The sequence below is a fragment of the Scylla paramamosain genome, chromosome 32, assembly GCF_035594125.1.
Source record: "Scylla paramamosain isolate STU-SP2022 chromosome 32, ASM3559412v1, whole genome shotgun sequence".
NCBI lineage: Eukaryota > Metazoa > Arthropoda > Malacostraca > Decapoda > Portunidae > Scylla > Scylla paramamosain.
This window is the reverse complement of record NC_087182.1, coordinates 13,407,381-13,424,698: the sequence shown is the minus strand read 5'-3', so window position 1 is coordinate 13,424,698 and position 17,318 is coordinate 13,407,381. Positions and strand designations below refer to the sequence as shown.

General features: G+C 42.2%; 1 protein-coding gene across 8 annotated transcripts in view; it reads left to right on the top strand.

Moving 5' to 3' along the window:
- The first annotated feature begins 54 nt into the window (after nucleotides 1-54).
- LOC135089222 (1-aminocyclopropane-1-carboxylate synthase-like protein 1) overlaps nucleotides 55-17,318 on the top strand; it is a 36,030-nt gene continuing 18,766 nt past the window's right edge. The window contains exons 1-4 of one of the 8 annotated variants that reach the window (XM_063984600.1): nucleotides 104-252; nucleotides 390-504; nucleotides 4,451-4,608; nucleotides 4,733-4,933. In XM_063984600.1, the coding sequence (XP_063840670.1) occupies nucleotides 4,477-4,608; nucleotides 4,733-4,933 (333 nt within the window). In that variant the 5' untranslated portion in view covers nucleotides 104-252; nucleotides 390-504; nucleotides 4,451-4,476. Of the gene's footprint in view, nucleotides 253-389; nucleotides 505-3,232; nucleotides 3,523-4,450; nucleotides 4,609-4,732; nucleotides 4,934-17,318 lie in introns of those variants that run through there. The other 7 variants (XM_063984596.1, XM_063984601.1, XM_063984597.1 and 4 more) reach the window with 7 other exon arrangements.

The following is a 17,318-nucleotide window of genomic DNA, read 5'->3' as shown; positions in this document are numbered from 1 at the left end:
TAAAATTGATGACATGGCGCAAAGGGTAGATAAGACACAGAGGGATCTTTGTAGATAAATGAGTCGCCCAGGAACTACTGCTGATCCAAGGGTAAGACAGGCAGGCATGAGGTGCTGAGGTCCAGCATGTATGAAGCCCGGAGAGACAGATTCCTTTGTACTGCCACTGAGTTAGGGTGTGACTACTCCAGGACCACTACAATACAGACACAGGTATTGCTTGGTGACAGGCCTCCTTAAGACCACAAACACGTGAGTTCCACATCTGTATTACGAGGGGTTGATTGCCCTAATTAGCATAATTCATAATTAGTGATATGTTATGTTGATACAGTATGTAATAGTTAGTAGTGCTACAAACGTCTTATGTTTATTATGTATGTCTTCAGGTTTAACCGAATGCAATAAATGATTCACGTCACCGTGTGGGTCTAAAATCTTTCAGCTGCTTCCGGGCAGCTACACTTGTGTACTTTATACCTCCTGAGACACATACTTTTATAGGTATGTGTACATATTAGGTATCATTTTGAGATACATAGTTTAACTGCTTTAAGTTTGATGAATAGTAACTATAATATTTACCTCAGTTGGAACCAACTATATATATATATATATATATATATATATATATATATATATATATATATATATATATATATATATATATATATATATATATATATATATATATATATATATATATATATATATAATTTTAGCACAGCAATGACATGTTTCTTGACATCCATGAAAGAACTGTCCATGGTTAAACCACTCAAAAAAAAGTGTCCTATGTGCAGCGTGCACCCACAGTAACGGTCAGAAATTGTTCGAAGGGTATAAGACGGGAGGTGGAGGGTGAGGGAGGCAGCTCCGCCAGTTAAGGGAAGTAGCTCTGCCATGCTTAATCAATTAATTTTAATATTGTTCTGAAGCTTTAAAATATAAGATTCATAATGTGGCAAATACACTGAATGACAATCGCATAATTTTCGCAGATAAATCACAAAAACTACTTAGATTTTAACCCGACCACCCCCTACAGAAAAAAAAAAAAAATCCTTGCTGGGTATATGTTTATGATCCTTATAATCACCCCTGGGCGGACTTCCTCCTTACTTCCCATTAGCACTCTTAATATTTCAATACTTTCTCTGTCCCTAACTCTCCCACTCCAAATATTTCTATCACACTGAATTATTTAAAGTCATCTAATAAAAAATACTACTTGTCACTCATCCTTCCATCATTCCTGTTCTCTTCAAGCATTACTACTAAACATGGCTACTATCGCATGCTGTGTAAAAACACCACTGTGATGAAATTGTGAAGGCACAAAGTGAAGCCAGCTGGCTATGATGAGGGAGACAATGCCTTCAGAAACCCTCGCCTTTGGCCATAATTCCTTACAATAAGAAAGGACCAGTTATCGGCTGTATTCTAGGATGCCATGTGAATGTCATTAACACTTCAAGGTAGGCAGAGAGCGTGGCTTCAAGAGAAAACAAACAGGCAACCACTCCCCTCAAAACTAGACCTTTAAATATCAAAACTGTTTGTCGTATTTTTCTTTCATAACTTAACTTCTTATAAATTTTGATAAAATAAAATCACTAGAAAAAAAAAATAAATAAATAAAACTTCGTTATATTGATAATCCAACTTTTTTAAGATTATGGATAAATAATCACAAATTATGTTTTTAAATAAAAATCCAACGATTAAAGAGGAATGACTTTCATAGAATATTTAGATGGTCAATCACTAGATGTTCACTGGGGCATAGTTGAAAATTTCTTCACTATTGTAGATCATTGAATAACAAAATTATCAAGAGTTACATTTCTGAATAAGATTTATTTTTTATTTCTGCAAATGTGCATTGCAATATACAGCATGGTAATAATGAAGAAATGGGACATCGCTCCCTTGAAAGCTGTATCTCCAGAAGGAAAGGGTTGATAGACAACATTTGCCTTCCTAAAATTTATATATTTTCAGATATCACAGCTAACTTTCCTGTGAGACTATGAACAATACATAGTGCACATGAGTGTAATAATAATAATATAAAAAATTCTGTTGTATTTTTTCTAGATATAAATGAAAGCTAAAGTAAAGTGTTTCTCTAACTTTGTTACTTAGTGGCGTACTGCATCTTGGACTTCGACGGCGGACCGAGCATGTATCTAAAAAGAAAAAAAAAAAAAAAATTAGTCAATGTAGTGCAGGCCGACTAAAAGAAGACACACCTACGTATCTTGAAGTTAGGCGGCGCACTTTGGTAATACCCGCGGCAGACAGTTTGTGAATCACTGCAGTCTAGATGTAGTACAATGAGAAGTTATCCCAGTGTTATTCCCTCCCCTCTACACAGGCCCGTATTCAAAAATGTTATGCTCTCACTACCATTGTTGTCAAAGGCCGCCGGGTTCTCAAGTAATGTAGAAATCTTTTTCAGTCTGTTATTAGAAAAATAATAAAACGTCCTTAAAATCCGTCACTTCAACTAGACTTACTAAAGCTTTCTGAAAGTAATCAGGATGCGGCCATAAGTGTTCATAATATGGCCCGCAAACTGACACACACACACACACACACACACACACACACACACACACACACACACACACACAGTTTGACTGACACGTGTAGGAAAATCGGTTCATCAGTGAGGTGACAGGAGGGGACCTTGTAATTCTGAGTGCCCTGCTTGAACTGAGTGTCTCCCACACTGCCAATGATTTATTTAGGGTAATGACTTCAGCTTGCTTGCAATACATATTTGAGGCGGGCTAGAAAAAAATAAAACTTAAACGATATTATGTGTAATTTTTAGATACAATTACAGCATAACACTACTTGCTGGAATCGACCTGGAACCTGTTGTCATGACTGTCCTGTGGAAGAACAATTCAGCAGGAATTAAACACTTCACGGAAGACGTTACAGAACGCCAAACTTTCTGTGCTGCAGTTTTCACTTTCCTGAGTGGGGCAATATTGTTCATTGTCTAAAAGAAGTTTAATTTTTTCACTCTTTATTCGACATAATCTTTTAGACAACTATCTTCTCTTCAGTGACGCTTATCTGAGCTCCTCAACTTTGATTATACATGGGCTATCTGTTACCTAATGGAAATTCCATACATCATTCTTTACACATTTGAAACACACACACACACACACACACACACACACACACACACACACATACAATAGAAAGTGAGCATCTTCATGATAATGATGAACTAGATTAACATCTAAGCTTATCAAAGTTGGTCAATTGTCAGACCGATAGGTACGTCAGCAACGCAGGTGTTGGAGGCACTACATTGCAGTTTGCGAGGACCAGCTGGTTCACTGTACCTTACCCGTCACTCAAGACTGTTACATCTTTGGCCTAAGTTCTTTGAATATTCTACATAGACGAGGAGGAAATCATAGTCAAGAAATAAGATAATCGTGATTTTGATCGATTATTAACATTATTTTTCAGTTCATCATTAAGAAGTCGTCGGTAAGTTTACTTCTGTTGGTAACATAAAAATTGGCTTCATTGTTTTGATTAACTTATAAGCCAATTCTTTCGTAACAAAGTCATTTATGTACTTCCTGAGGGAAATAATGAACTCCTTTTGATAATGACGAAATATTTACGCATAATTACGCGCAAAAAAAAAAAAAAAAAAAAAAAATCGGGAACATCTGATTGCTGGCAATAAGATCCTTTGATTATACTCAAAGGATCTTGCCAGCAGTCAGATGTTACCGATTTTTATTATTTGAAGGCGTAACTGTAATAAAACATTTCTTATAGATCGGTTTCACATATTTCTTTACATTTCAGTGTAATATTCTTTTATTCACAAAAGCCTCCAGAAAGCTGTGAATTCGAAGAATATTATTAAAAAAAATCTGTGAAACTGATCTTAGTTCTTAAAAAAAAAAAAAGTAAAGAATTGAAAATAACGGAGACTGATGATCAATGAAGAAAAAAAATTTCAATTTTCAGGGGATTGCATCTAAGCGTGTCAAACGTGTCATTCATCTTTTAAAATCCCCAGCTGTCTAGTCAATTGTAGCAACATCTTTCCCTCTGGTACCTTCGTGTTTTTTTTCTTAATTTTCAAGAATAGTGATTGTTATGGGTTTGTTATGGATTCAAGTAATTCTCCAACATTCTCTAGTGAAGATCTTCATTTGGACTTTGTGTTTCCTCATCAAGTAAGCTGATAGTAGCTTGGAGATTACTCTCTTGTATCTACTTTAATGATCTGATGCTTGCAGCATAAAAGAAAAAAGGGAACAAGGTGCAACAGTGATGGCGGTGCTGATATATATGTACGAGTGCTGCTTATTTCAATTGTTCATTCAGGTCGTACCAGTGTTGCCTCTTTCTTGACCAAATATAAAATCTTAACTCACTCCCTACTTCTCTGTCACAGCTCTTCTGACTCCACACTTTATAGACATGTCCCGTGAGAAGAGCTCCCTAGCCTCGCTCTCAGAGCGCGGTGTTCGGACGGCGGCTTGCAGGAATTTAATTTATCACAAGATGTTGGACATCCACAGCAACAGTTACCATCCCGAAAAGAATCCAAAGGTAAGATTTGCCTTTATGCACCATCATGATTGCTCGTCATCATACTCAACCACCGAAACTGTAGCGCATGATTGTCTGTTTATGGGGGTCTTTAAGTTTAATTTTCCTTAATTTTGAATCACAGGGAATAGTGAACCTCGGAATAGCCGTTAACTGCCTGATGGAGGAGGAAATTTGTCAGAGACTCAACAAGGGGGACGCTTTCCACATAATGGCTCACCATATTCATTACTTCAAAGTCTCGGGCATCGATGAGCTGAGGGAGGCCGTGGCTGATTTTCTCAACAGACACTTCAAGCCTCTTGAGCCAATCACATCAGCGAAGGTAATATCTGTTTCATGTTTTATCTTGTTGACATGTTCCTAAAACTGACAACAATGGCGCTCCCCTTCAGAGATGTGCTTTGTAGAAAAGATAAAGAAAAGAATCGAGTGTCTCGTATATCTTGTTTATCAAGATAAATGGTGATGAGTCGGCAAGGGGCAGTTCTCTCTGGGGTGGCAACTAGATAAGGGGGCCGTAAAAATAATGAATTAAAATATAGTTTATGAATTATCAGAGTTAAAACTGTTATTACTTTTCAGTTTATTTGTCACAGCATCAATGACACTTCGAAAAAATTGTGTAAAAGAATCAAATGTACATGACAAAACTGCTTCCCCGTGCGCATATTTCCTATCTTTATACATAAGGTTATGTGCAGAGCCAAGGGAAAACATGCCTTTGGTATGTGATGAGGTGATGTCAACACCAAGTAACCGCTGTCCAAACTCGTGACGTCACATCTACGTAGTTAGAACTTCAGCTGGGTGTGGACTTGCTCTTCGTATAGAAGTGCCCGTAGTGGAGCCCGTGCACCGTTGCGGACATTCGTTTTTTTTTTTTCCAGAGAGGCGGTGTCCTAGGTTTGTAGGTTTGGAGTAAACGTTGACATTGAAGTGATGTGCGTTCAGCATTGCAGAATTGGTTTAGTTTTACCTGCACAGGAGTGTACATTATGCACTGATTATTTTCTGAATTTAATTAAATAATAATGAGGGCAGCTATATTCTCCGGGTATTCACATTTAGCGATCCGTACATTATTTCCAAGAAATCAGTTCACAGTTGTAACTCATGAGCTTAGGCATAGCACACTTAGCCATATACTTCCATAGCAAGGCCCGACAGCATACACTGGTTTACCCTGCTCTTTCATAATCAGACTATTCTCTGCCCTGCACCTACTACAATCCTGAGACCACAGCAGATGCAAGGTAGTGCCACGTACCCTAACTGGGCCCATACGCCAGTGGGCCCGCCAAGTGCCCTCGAAGGGTCGACAGACCGCGTCATTTTTATGCACTCTCTACTGTCGCTCTCCATTCACCTCTGTCACAGACAATCTCTTTTACTTGCTGTACTTTCATTCATTCCTCTTTCATACAGTGCTCTCTTCACACAGTTCGTCCACTCCAGGCATTGTCTTTCTCTTAACCTTTTACCGTACACATCTGACCTCAATATTCTCCTTACTAGTTTTCTGTCCACCATTCTCTTTACATGCCCAAACCATCTTAACACACACTGATCTGCCTGTCCAGATAACTCTCTTAAAACACCAGTTCTTGTTATCTCCTCATTTCTCATTCTGTCCCTCCATGTTACTCCACACATACTCCTTAAACACATCGTTTACATTAATTTTAACCGTTTCTTCTCCGCCACTCATGTGTTCCACATTTCAGCACCATACAGTACAGTGGGCACCATTGTTCCTTTATATAACCCTCTCTTTACGCTAATATCCAGTGTCCTATGCTTAAAGATTTTTTCAGTTCAGTTTTCTGCTTCCTTCACCCTGCATTTCACCTGTCTCAACTCTTCCGTCTACTGGAACTGTTGATCCCAAATACTTGAAACATGAACCTCTTCCAGCTGTTTTTCAGTCTTACATCCACTCTTCACTCTCTATCTCTCGAGCATTTAATTGCTTTTCTTTTACTAACATTCGTTTTCAGCTTCCCCCTCCTACAAACACGCCTATTTTCAACATCTTCTCTAAGTTAGTCACCATTTGCTGTATCATCAGCAAATTGTACCTGACTCAAATCCCATATCCTCTTTTTCCTCCACTGATCAAACTCAGGCCTCTGCCTAAAATTCTCATATTCACATCTTTCACTACACCACAGCGACATTATTCAACCCTGACTCAAAACTACTCTGAATGGGTAGAACGATTTCACACCATCACCACCTCTCACTCATGTCCTGCTATTTACACAGAGGCGTTTCACGCCTTCCAGCAACCTACCTACAACTCGGTATACTTTCAGAACGTCTATATATATATTTTTTTTCTCTCAGTCCTATCATACGCTTTCTCCAAGTCAAAAAGACTTTCTTCCTTTTGCCACAAAACTTTTAACACGACTGCCTTACTGCAAAAATCTGTTGATGCTCTAGTTGATGCTACACGGGTTTTTAAGGGCGTTTTAACGGTTCGAAGTGATGGATTAACAAAATTTCTCGTAACAGGAGAAACACTGTTGAGAATCCGGCTAATTGTCTCTGGCCTCGGAAAACAGTAGTGGCGAGAGCGAAGCGTTGTTCACACCTCAGTCAAGCGCGTGTACCCAGTGTGACTGTGTGTTCACATGGAAAGTTGTTTAGAATTTATTTGTTTTAGTCTGCGGTTCATTGACGTCTGCATTTCGTTGGTCTGTTTCAGTTCATGTTCTCTACTAAAGGTTTGAGGTGGCTTGTCATGTCGTTTTTCGTTTTAGCAGTGGATGTTTGAGATCCTTCCCTAATTGGTAAAAAATGTGCTTAGGATAAACTTAGCTAAACTCTACAGATACTGATAGCGAGACTAGGTGTGGTCATGATAGAAGGGCTAGCCCGCCCACTCATTCTCCCTTGACATTTAACTATGACCTGAGAGTAATCACCCATTCAACCAGCAGTTCTGTCTTTTTGCCTCACACACACACACACACACACACACACACACACACATCGATAGGAAACGACCCCTCAAACCTTTAATAAAGGCTTGGTCCTAATGGTATCATATAGCTAGTCTGCAGTGATTGTGAAGGGAATCTACATACAGCCTGGAGTGTTCGCTCCTCTATACACTTCATACACCAGATGCAGAGGCTCTTCTTCATCACTTGATGCAAATTGGAGTCTATAAAATTACGTGTCTTCCTCGTCATTACATCCTGCATGAGTAGGACTCCAACGTCCACCAGGCACAGTTCCGGACCTGTGTATTTCCTGACTCCCAGCAAACACTTACCCGCTCTCTTGTATTTTCAGCTAGCTTGTTGGGGTGGTGCGTGAGCCAGTCTCCGTGCCACAGAGGAGAGAGGACGCCATGGCGGCGTGGAATACTGAGTGCTTGTTGGCGTATTGTTGTTAGCGATGCGAAATAAAGCAAACGCATTTAGTTGAGACTCGTTAAATGGTTGGTGTAATCTCGATGCAGTACTCATTGTTGCGTCGTCGCTGAGCCACGCCCCCAGGTACAGACAGTCATTAATGTACGATAGTGTAGTGCAACGTGTTGTGAGTGCCACAGTGACCTCTGCCTTTCAACCAATCACCAGGAACTTTTCCTTCTCGTTTAACACCATACCATATTCCTGACAATAGTGAGGCACATTTCTCTGGACGTGGCTAGGATTACCGTATCATCCATCAGTAACGATGCATGTAAATTCCTTAACAGCCCCTCAGCATCGACACTTATCCTTAATACCCTCATCGCATTGTCCATGTAGCAGTAAATAACAGGTAGGTCGACGAGGCCCCTTGGTGCACAACTGCCTTGGCCGTGGTGGTGGCGGAGCGGAGCACTTTTCTGGTGCACGCACCCATAGATAGACAGATAGATAGCCTGCAGCACCTAAACTAACTCATCACGGGGCACTCTGTCGTAGGGTTTGCTGTAATGAATGAATAATATACAACTTTATTTTCTTCCAATACGCCAAGTCATCTCTGGAGCCAGTTGGAATCTCTTAAACAGCCTGGCAACTCTGAGGCGCGTATTCAGAAACGCTTTGCTCTCTCGCCATAATAGTTTTCAAGGCCACAGCGTTTATTAGCCAGGCTCTCAAGCGTCTTTATCCGGTTAGTAATTTAGAAATATTGTCAATCTGTCACCAGAATCATAAAAAAATATCCTTAAAAACCGGTGTCACTTCACCATAACTTGAAACAGTCGTGGTGAGAGAGCAAAGAGTTTCTGAATACGCGCCTCAGAGTTGCTGTTACTACTAGGCGATGCCATCTGGTGCCAGAAAGATGAACAAAATCATATTTATCAAACCAGTTTCTTGTTTACATCCAAAAATTACGTGGCATGTGTTTTGAGTGGTAAGATTAATAAAAAAAAACACCAAACTTGAGGATTTGAATGTGTGGGGTGGGAGGGAAGGGAGAAACGTGACGTGTCTTGGAGTAATGAGGCATACACACACACACACACACACACACACACACACACACACACCACGGTATCCTTGGCGTTCCGGTGTTGTATGCAAAAGTGTCTGTCTGTGCGGAAGTGTACCTTGTGCACCACACAAAGGTGTGCGTGAAAGGGTCTATGAGGCTGATATCCCAACCAGAGCAAACACGGTCATCACTTGTCATTATGAGTATGTAACACATCATCAGTAGTTTTATAATCTATTATTTATCGAATATTTGAAATCTCCGAGAACCCCCACCTTCAGCGTCACACCATGGCAAAGTTGCTGTGCTGTCCTAAGTCTTGGCGCCGCTCGCCTCCATCATCCGGCGCTGTTTTCCTCTGCTTGTTTACCTTCTAAAATTTTAACAGTTTATTTATTTATTTATTTATTTATTTATTTATTTTTTGTGTTGTGGGTGGGTGGGGGAGAGGTTGGACAGAGAGAGAATGGTGAAAAACAAAAATAGTGGGAGAAGGAAAGTTTCCGGGCGATCCAAGTTGCTGTTTTGTTTTTAAGTAAATGAAATTATACTTTTTACAGAAAAAAATTCTTAATTCTAAATACAGAGCCTTTCCAAAAGCAACTGATTTACCATTTAATGCAACATTTAATACAACTTGAATAAATTTACACAGGAGTTAATTACTACTAAAAAATGTACAAAAGTTACTTAAAAATAGAATATATTTATACAAACAGTTAGATCAATGGTTATTTAAAAATAAAAATAAATAAATGTTTAGGTCACTGTTAACTGAATTTTTTACTTTGTTCTTCTCATAGTGGCACTCTGTACGTGTAGGGGTCTACTTTATTTATACTTTGGTGTCGGGTCTGGGTTTTGACTTAAGGTCTGGAGGCTCTGGGGAACCAACTATGCTGCTCTTCGGGGGCAGTTTCATGCAGAAGTTGCAGGTCCCGGTGTTGGTCCCAGCCCTCAGCCTCCTTCCTATTCCAGATGCATTTTGCCATCTTGTGAAGTCGAATATTGAAGGGTGGGACTCCTGCTTCCTCGTGTATGGTCTCCGATGAGCGGAAGTCGTCCCACTGCACTTTCAGGGCGAACCAGAGAGCAGCATTCTGCATCTTCTGGAGGCGACTCACTGTCATCTTGTTCATAGCATGCTTGGGGACAGGAGGATACACCAGGACTGGGATCACCATGGCCTTGACCAGATGGAGTAGCTCCCTATTGTCCAGGTCGCAGAAGCGGAATAACTGCATTTGGGCTTGATGACCCCTGATGACTCTCTGAGTGATGTGGGAGTTATAGGCCCTCCCTGACACCCAGATTCCCAGCAGGCTGCCCTGCTGCTTGTACTCCACCAGGTCGTCCTCCACCACGTGGGGGTCGGGGTGGTGGATAGCCACAGGGATGACGGTGAACTTCGTAATGTTGGTGGTGATCCGCTATGTTCTCTCGAAGGAATTGATCATGGTGACCTCCCTTCCTGTTCGCACTGTGAACATCTGGCTGGACTGTCCTGGATGGAAGACCACCTGGGACACGTCACCCGCATACTGGATGTTAAGTCCAGCCCCCAAGGCTGGACAGTCCTGGGTGAACACAGCACACAGGGTTGGGAACAGGACACTTCCCTGCGGCATTCCTGTGTGCAGGGGGAATGGAGAGCCAAGGTGGTTCCCTACTCTGACCCTGGCCGTGTGGTTCTCAAGGGAATCACAGAGCAGGCGCTCAACAGGGCCAGGGAGTCCGAGGTGGAGAATCTTGAACTTAAGTTCAAGTTTGCCACATCCTGTCAAACGCTTTGCTCATGTCCCTGAGGGCTACGTTACACCTGTATCCAGAGGTGTGGTGGATGGCCAGGCTCTCGGTGGCCATAGCGATTGCGTGGGTGGTGCCTCGTCCCCTCCTGAAGTTGTACTGACCTTCGTTTAGGTTTAGGTCTTCCCTTTCCAGGTGGTTCCCGAGCCACCTCCTGGCGATCCTCTCCAGCATTTTTTGCAGGACCTCGAGCTGGCTTTTTAATCTCATCCAAAATTGTCTGGGGTCCGAATACTTGGTAGCTAGGCTGTTGAGCGTTGTACCCCAGTACTCCTTTGATTCTCTTTGTTTCGAGTCGACTAATGTCTGCCATAGTCTAATATACTGCCTGTATTCGTCCATAGTCCATCCTATTCTAGTTGCCCTGTCACATAGTGCCTGAAACTTTACTTTTAGAATTTGAGTTTGTCTGAATGGTCTGAGAAGAGGAATCCGCCTGTGTCCTGTTTTTGGGATGTGTTTGTCTGCCACTGTCTTGACCGTCTTTGTCCATGTCTCCAGCACCTCGTCAATGTCTTCAAGTGTCCTGTATGTTACATCAGGAGTGTCGGGTCATCTGCAAGTCCTGGTCTATCTTGAAAGTGTCCCAATCAGTCCTGTGAAAGCAAAAATTTTTTTTTTTTTTTTTTTTGTGTGGGGCAAGGATAGAAGTAGAAATATCTAGAAGTATGGGGATGTGGTCGTTTGTAGTAAGTGGTCCAGGTGTAATATTGTAGTTAAAAGAAATTGTGCTTATTAGTCAGTATTATGTCCGGTGTGGTCATGGAGAGAGGTTCGTAGTTTGCAGTACGGGAAGTCGGGTTCTATTCGTCTGGCTGTCTGATGTCTCAGATAATCTATTAAGTCTCATCCCACTTGGTTGATACTGTTGGACCCTAATGTTGTGTGTCATATGTTAAGATCACCCGCTAGAAACACTGGCGTTCGTTGACGTAATAGTCGCAGGAAATCCGGGTATGGTAGGTATGGTCGTCTGGGTGGTAAGTAAGATGTAGCTATTATTAGTGGTCTGTCTGGTGTGTCTATCTCCACCGCCAAGGTCTTCGATATAAAATCGTCCTCAACCTCGTGAGTCAAAGCCCGCCTCACGGTAATGTCTACCCCATCCATGGGCTCATTAGTGTGGTTACACTGGTGCACAGAGTACCCTGGTATTTTTAAGCCTTATCGTGTCTCTAAGTCCGTGACTAATGATTAAAATGATGTCTGGATCAAAGTGTCTGTAGTTAAAGTATTTGTCAAGTCATACTTACAGTTGTTTCATGTCAAGACATTGTGCAATATCACCCATAGTCGAGTCATTATGTCAGTCTGGGTCGCTTCTTCCTGCCTGAACTGCCCTTGGCACACCCTCTCGGGAGTGGCCCTGTCGAGAACTCCGTGAAGTCGTTTTTAGGCATGGAGACAAGCATCTTCTCCAGGCTATGCTTCTGCTTTCAAAGCCAGATGAGAACGGTGGCAATGTCCCTCGATGTCTCATCGTGACCGACCTTATATCGACCGTCGTTCAGGCCCTTGTGTAGACCTGGAAGGTCTTTGCCTCGGGCCAGAAGTCCGAGGCACTCTTGAAGATGTTTACCTGAATATTGTCATTGCTGTATTCCTCCTCCTCTTCCTCAGTAGTTGTGGCTTGCTCGTGGTTGTCTGTCTCCTTTCTGATGGGTCTTTCAGCAGTCTGGTGTGTGTTTGCGTGTGTGTGACCCATGTCCCCCTCCAGGTTGATGGCAGGCTGAGGTGCAGGTCCCATGGCGCCTGTTAAGGCCTTGAGGATAACTGCCGAACGTGGATCTGGAGGCAGCTTTACTCGTACATCCTCTAGCTTGTTAAGCCGCAGGCTCTCTGCCAGTGTTGCTTGAAAGCTCCTGGAGTCTGCAGCATTAACAATATGCACGTGCAGTACGGACATTAATTCTGCCATGTTATGTCCCGTCACTTCTAGTGACGTGTCTTTTGCTGCTTGTGCATAGGAAGTGGTGGCCTGGATTCTACCATATCGCTGCTTTTCCTTTTTCTTCAGGGCCTCCTTCCAGACAGGGCACCGCATAGCCCTAGCGCTATGTGCTTCTCCGCAATTCACGCACTTTTTTGCCTTGGCCTGGTATGCCCTATGCGTGTGCTCAAGGCTAGCACAGTCAGAGCACCTAGTGTAATCACTGGGGAGAGGACATCTGTTGGTGGAGTGGGTCTCTACCTCATGGCACTTGATGCAGGTAAGAAGAGGTGTGTATATTTCTTGTCTTATTGGCGAGGGTGGGATGGGCATGCTGAACATTTTGAGGCCTTGCTCCTTCGTCTTCTGGGCCATGTTGCTGTCCTGAAAAGTGATTTTAATTGTGTTCTGGTTGTGGAATCTGTACACGTCATCCACTTTCGCTCAGCTTTGGAGTCTCTTCACTTCCACCACCATCTCCTCTGCTGTGTGCTCATATATAGACTCATCATGCTTGGCACAGATCACTGTCCGCTGCGACCTGAGTTCAGGGAGTAGCACGCTGAAAAGAAGAAATTATGACACTGATCTATCTACCTGGCTTACACAATTATACAGTCCTACGCATGAATATTAATATAGTCATTGCTGCCAGTATCATTATCCACACAGTATATGTCCTGAGTAAACTCTGACAACACTTCTTATGTAGGAGTGAACTTATGGCAATATATGCCATTTTTCTGCATGATGCACGGTTACGCTGGGAGTTTCCCAAACTTTTTTGTTGCATTCTATTTCTCAACTTGCTTTTAATTAGGTTCATTTGTGAAAATACCCTTTCCACTGAAGCATTATTAACAGATATTGATAATAGTGACAAGGAGGAGGCAGTAGACACCTGCCGAAACGATAATTACTCCCAGTGAGGTGTAAAGCACTGTTCAGCGGGTGCTGTGAACTTATCATTAAACCCAGCTGTGACCTCACTGAACGTTTCCCTTTGTGTCTCACAACACAAGGGGGCAGTCACAGCCTGCCCTCTAAAGACAACTTTCTTCCTCCACACGAAACTACAAGCACCTAATAACACACACACCCTTCACTCAAAAATTTTAAAGTCATCATGGCGACTACTACACCAGTCTCGGAGTCCCCATCTGGGGAGGGGACCATAAATGTCCCTAGGTCGGACTGCCTTTCTGTCGACGACCCTAAGTGTCTTGAGACCCCCCTCAACTTTTTCTTCATTAACTTCTGCAACATTCGCGGTCTAAGATCTAATTTTCAATCTGTAGAACACCACCTCTCCTCTTCCAAACCTCATCTTCTTTTTCTCACCGAAACTCAGGTGTCTGAGGCAACTGACAGTAGCCCCTTTTCTGTTCCCTCCTACTTTCTCTATCCTCATTTTCGATCCAAAGCTGGATGCTGCGTTTATGTGCGCAATGACTTAACCTGCTCTCGTGCCCACGCTCTTGAATCTTCCGAGTTTTCCACCATATGGCTACGACTACAGAGTCACTCTCATACTAAATTTATCTGTGCTGTATACCTCTCACCTAACTCCTCTGACTATAAGAAATTCTTTGACTACTTAACTTCCAAAGTGGAGCACATTCTGACCCTCTTCCTTTTTGCAGAGATCTCCATTCTTGGAGACTTCAATGTTCACCACCAGCTTTGGCTTTCCTCTCCCTTCACTGACCATCCTGGTGAATTAGCCTACAACTTTGCTATCCTCCATAACCTAGAGCAATTGGTGCAACACCCTACTCGTATTCCTGATCGTCTTGGAGATACGCCCAACATTCTTGACCCCGTTGGGCTCCTCCGATCACTATCTCATATCTGTATCTTGTTCTATCGCTCCAATCCCTCCTCAGGATCCCCCTAAGCGAAGGTGCCTCTGGCGCTTTGCCTCTGCTAGTTGGGGGAACCTGAGGAGGTATTTTGCTGATTTTCCTTGGAATGACTACTGTTTCCGTGTCAGAGACCCGTCTTTGTGTGCTGAGCGCATAACAGAGGTGATAGTGTCTGGCATGGAGGCGTACATTCCTTACCCTTTTCTCGTCCTAAACCTTCTAAACCTTGGTTAAACACAGCTTGTTCTCGTGCTATACATGATAGAGAGGTGGCCCACAAAAGGTACTTAACCCTTCCATCACTAAATCTCAAGCACTTTATATTTCTGCACGGAACCATGCCAAGTCTGTTCTCCAACTAGCCAAAAACTCCTTCATTAATAGAAAATTTCAAAACCTTTCAAGATCTAACTCCCCTCGTGATTTCTGGCATCTAGCCAAAAATATTTCCAATAACTTTGCTTCTTCTTCTTTCCCTCCTCTATTTCAACCAGATGGCACCACTGCTATCACATCTATTTCTAAGGCTGAACTTTTCGCTCAAACCTATGCTAAAAACGCTACCTTGGACGATTCTGGGCTTGTTCCTCCCTCTCCTCCACCCTCTGACTATTTCATGCCACGTATTAAAATTCTTCGCAATGATGTTTTCCATGCCCTCGCTGGCCTAAACCCTCGGAAGGTTTATGGACTTGATGGGGTCCCTTCTATTGTTCTCCGAAACTGTGCCTCCGTACTTGCACCTTGCCTAGTCAAACTCTTTCAGCTCTCTGTCAACATCTACCTTTCCTTCTTGCTGGAAGTTTGCCTACATTCAACCTGTTCCTAAAAAGGGTGACCGTTCTAATCCCTCAAACTACCGTCCTATTGCCTTAATTTCCTGCCTATCTAAAGTTTTTGAATCTATCCTCAACAGGAAGATTTTTAAACATCTATCACCTCACAATCTTCTATCTGATCGCCAGTATGGGTTCCGTCAAGGCCGCTCTACTGGTGATCTTCTGGCTTTCCTTACTGAGTCTTGGTCATCCTCTTTTAGAGATTTTGGTAAAACTTTTGCCTTGGAGATATCAAAAGCTTTTGATAGAGTCTGGCACAAAGCTTTGATTTCCAAACTACCCTCCTACGGCTTCTATCCTTCTCTCTGTAACTTCATCTCAAGTTTCCTTTCTGACCGTTCTATTGCTGCTGTGGTAGACGGTCACTGTTCTTCTCCTAAATCTATTAACAGTGGTGTTCCTCAGGGTTCTGTCCCGTCACCCACTCTCTTATTTATTATTCATTAATGATCTTCTAAACCAAACTTCTTGTCCTATCCACTCCTACGCTGATGATACCATCCTGCACTTTTTCAAGTCTTTTCATAGACGTCCAACCCTTCAGGAGGTAAACATATCATGCAGGGAAGCCACAGAACGCTTGACTTCTCATCTTTCTAAAATTTCTGATTGGGGCAGAGCAAACTTGGTATTGTTCAATGCCTCAAAAACTCAATTCCTCAATCTATCAACTCGACATAACCTTCCAGACAACTATCCCCTCTTCTTCAATGACACTCAACTGTCCCCCTCTTCTACACTGAACATCCTCGGTCTGTCCTTTACTTATAATCTGAACTGGAAACTTCACATCTCATCTCTAGCTAAAACAGCTTCTTTGAAGTTAGGTGTTCTGAGACGTCTCCGCCAGTTTTTCTCACCCCCCAGCTGCTAACTCTGTACAAGGGCCTTATCCGTCCATGTATGGAGTATGCTTCACATGCCTGGGGGAGTTCCACTCATACTGCTCTTCTAGACAGGGTGGAATCAAAAGCTTTTCGTCTCATCAACTCCTCTCCTCTAACTGACTGTCTTCATCTTCTCTCTCACCGCCACAATGTTGCATATCTAGCTGTCTTCTACCGCTATTTTCATGCTAACTGCTCTTCTGATCTTGCTAACTGCATGCCTCCCCTCCTTCCGTGGCCTCGCTGCACAAGACTTACTTTCTTCTTTCTCTCACCCCTATTCTGTCCACCTCTCTAACGCAAGAGTTAACCAGTATCCTCAATCATTCATCCCTTTCTCTGGTAAACTCTGAAACTCCCTGCCTGCTTCTGTATTTCCACCTTTCTATGACTTGAATTCCTTGAAGAGGGAGGTTTCAAGACACTTATTCATCAATTTTTGACCACTGCTTTGACCCTTTTATGGAACTGGCATTTCAGTGGGCATATTTTTTTATTAGATTTTTGTTGCCCTTGGCCAGTGTCCTTCCTACATAAAAAAAAAAAAAAAATTTCCAAGGTCATTGAAATCTTCCTTGGGTGAAGCATACACCATAACTGGCAGTTTTGGAAATAGGTTAGTTTCTCTCCATAGGTTAGTTGGGTCCTGCCAGTAGGAAATTCATGCACTTTTGCTTCAAATTTGAAGTTAGAAAAAAAAACAACAACTTATACTTACTTCATACTAACTTTATACTCATCATGTCCGTAAAACTTATCCGGTATTACCTGAAAAACAAATACAATATTAGCAATGTATTATACAAATGTCACAATGAATACACAAGTATTTAAATTATGTATCAATATCCTTGCACATCCAACACAAAAACACTTACACACGCAAAAAAAAAAAAAAAAAACACTTAACACGACACAATGCCTCCACACAAAA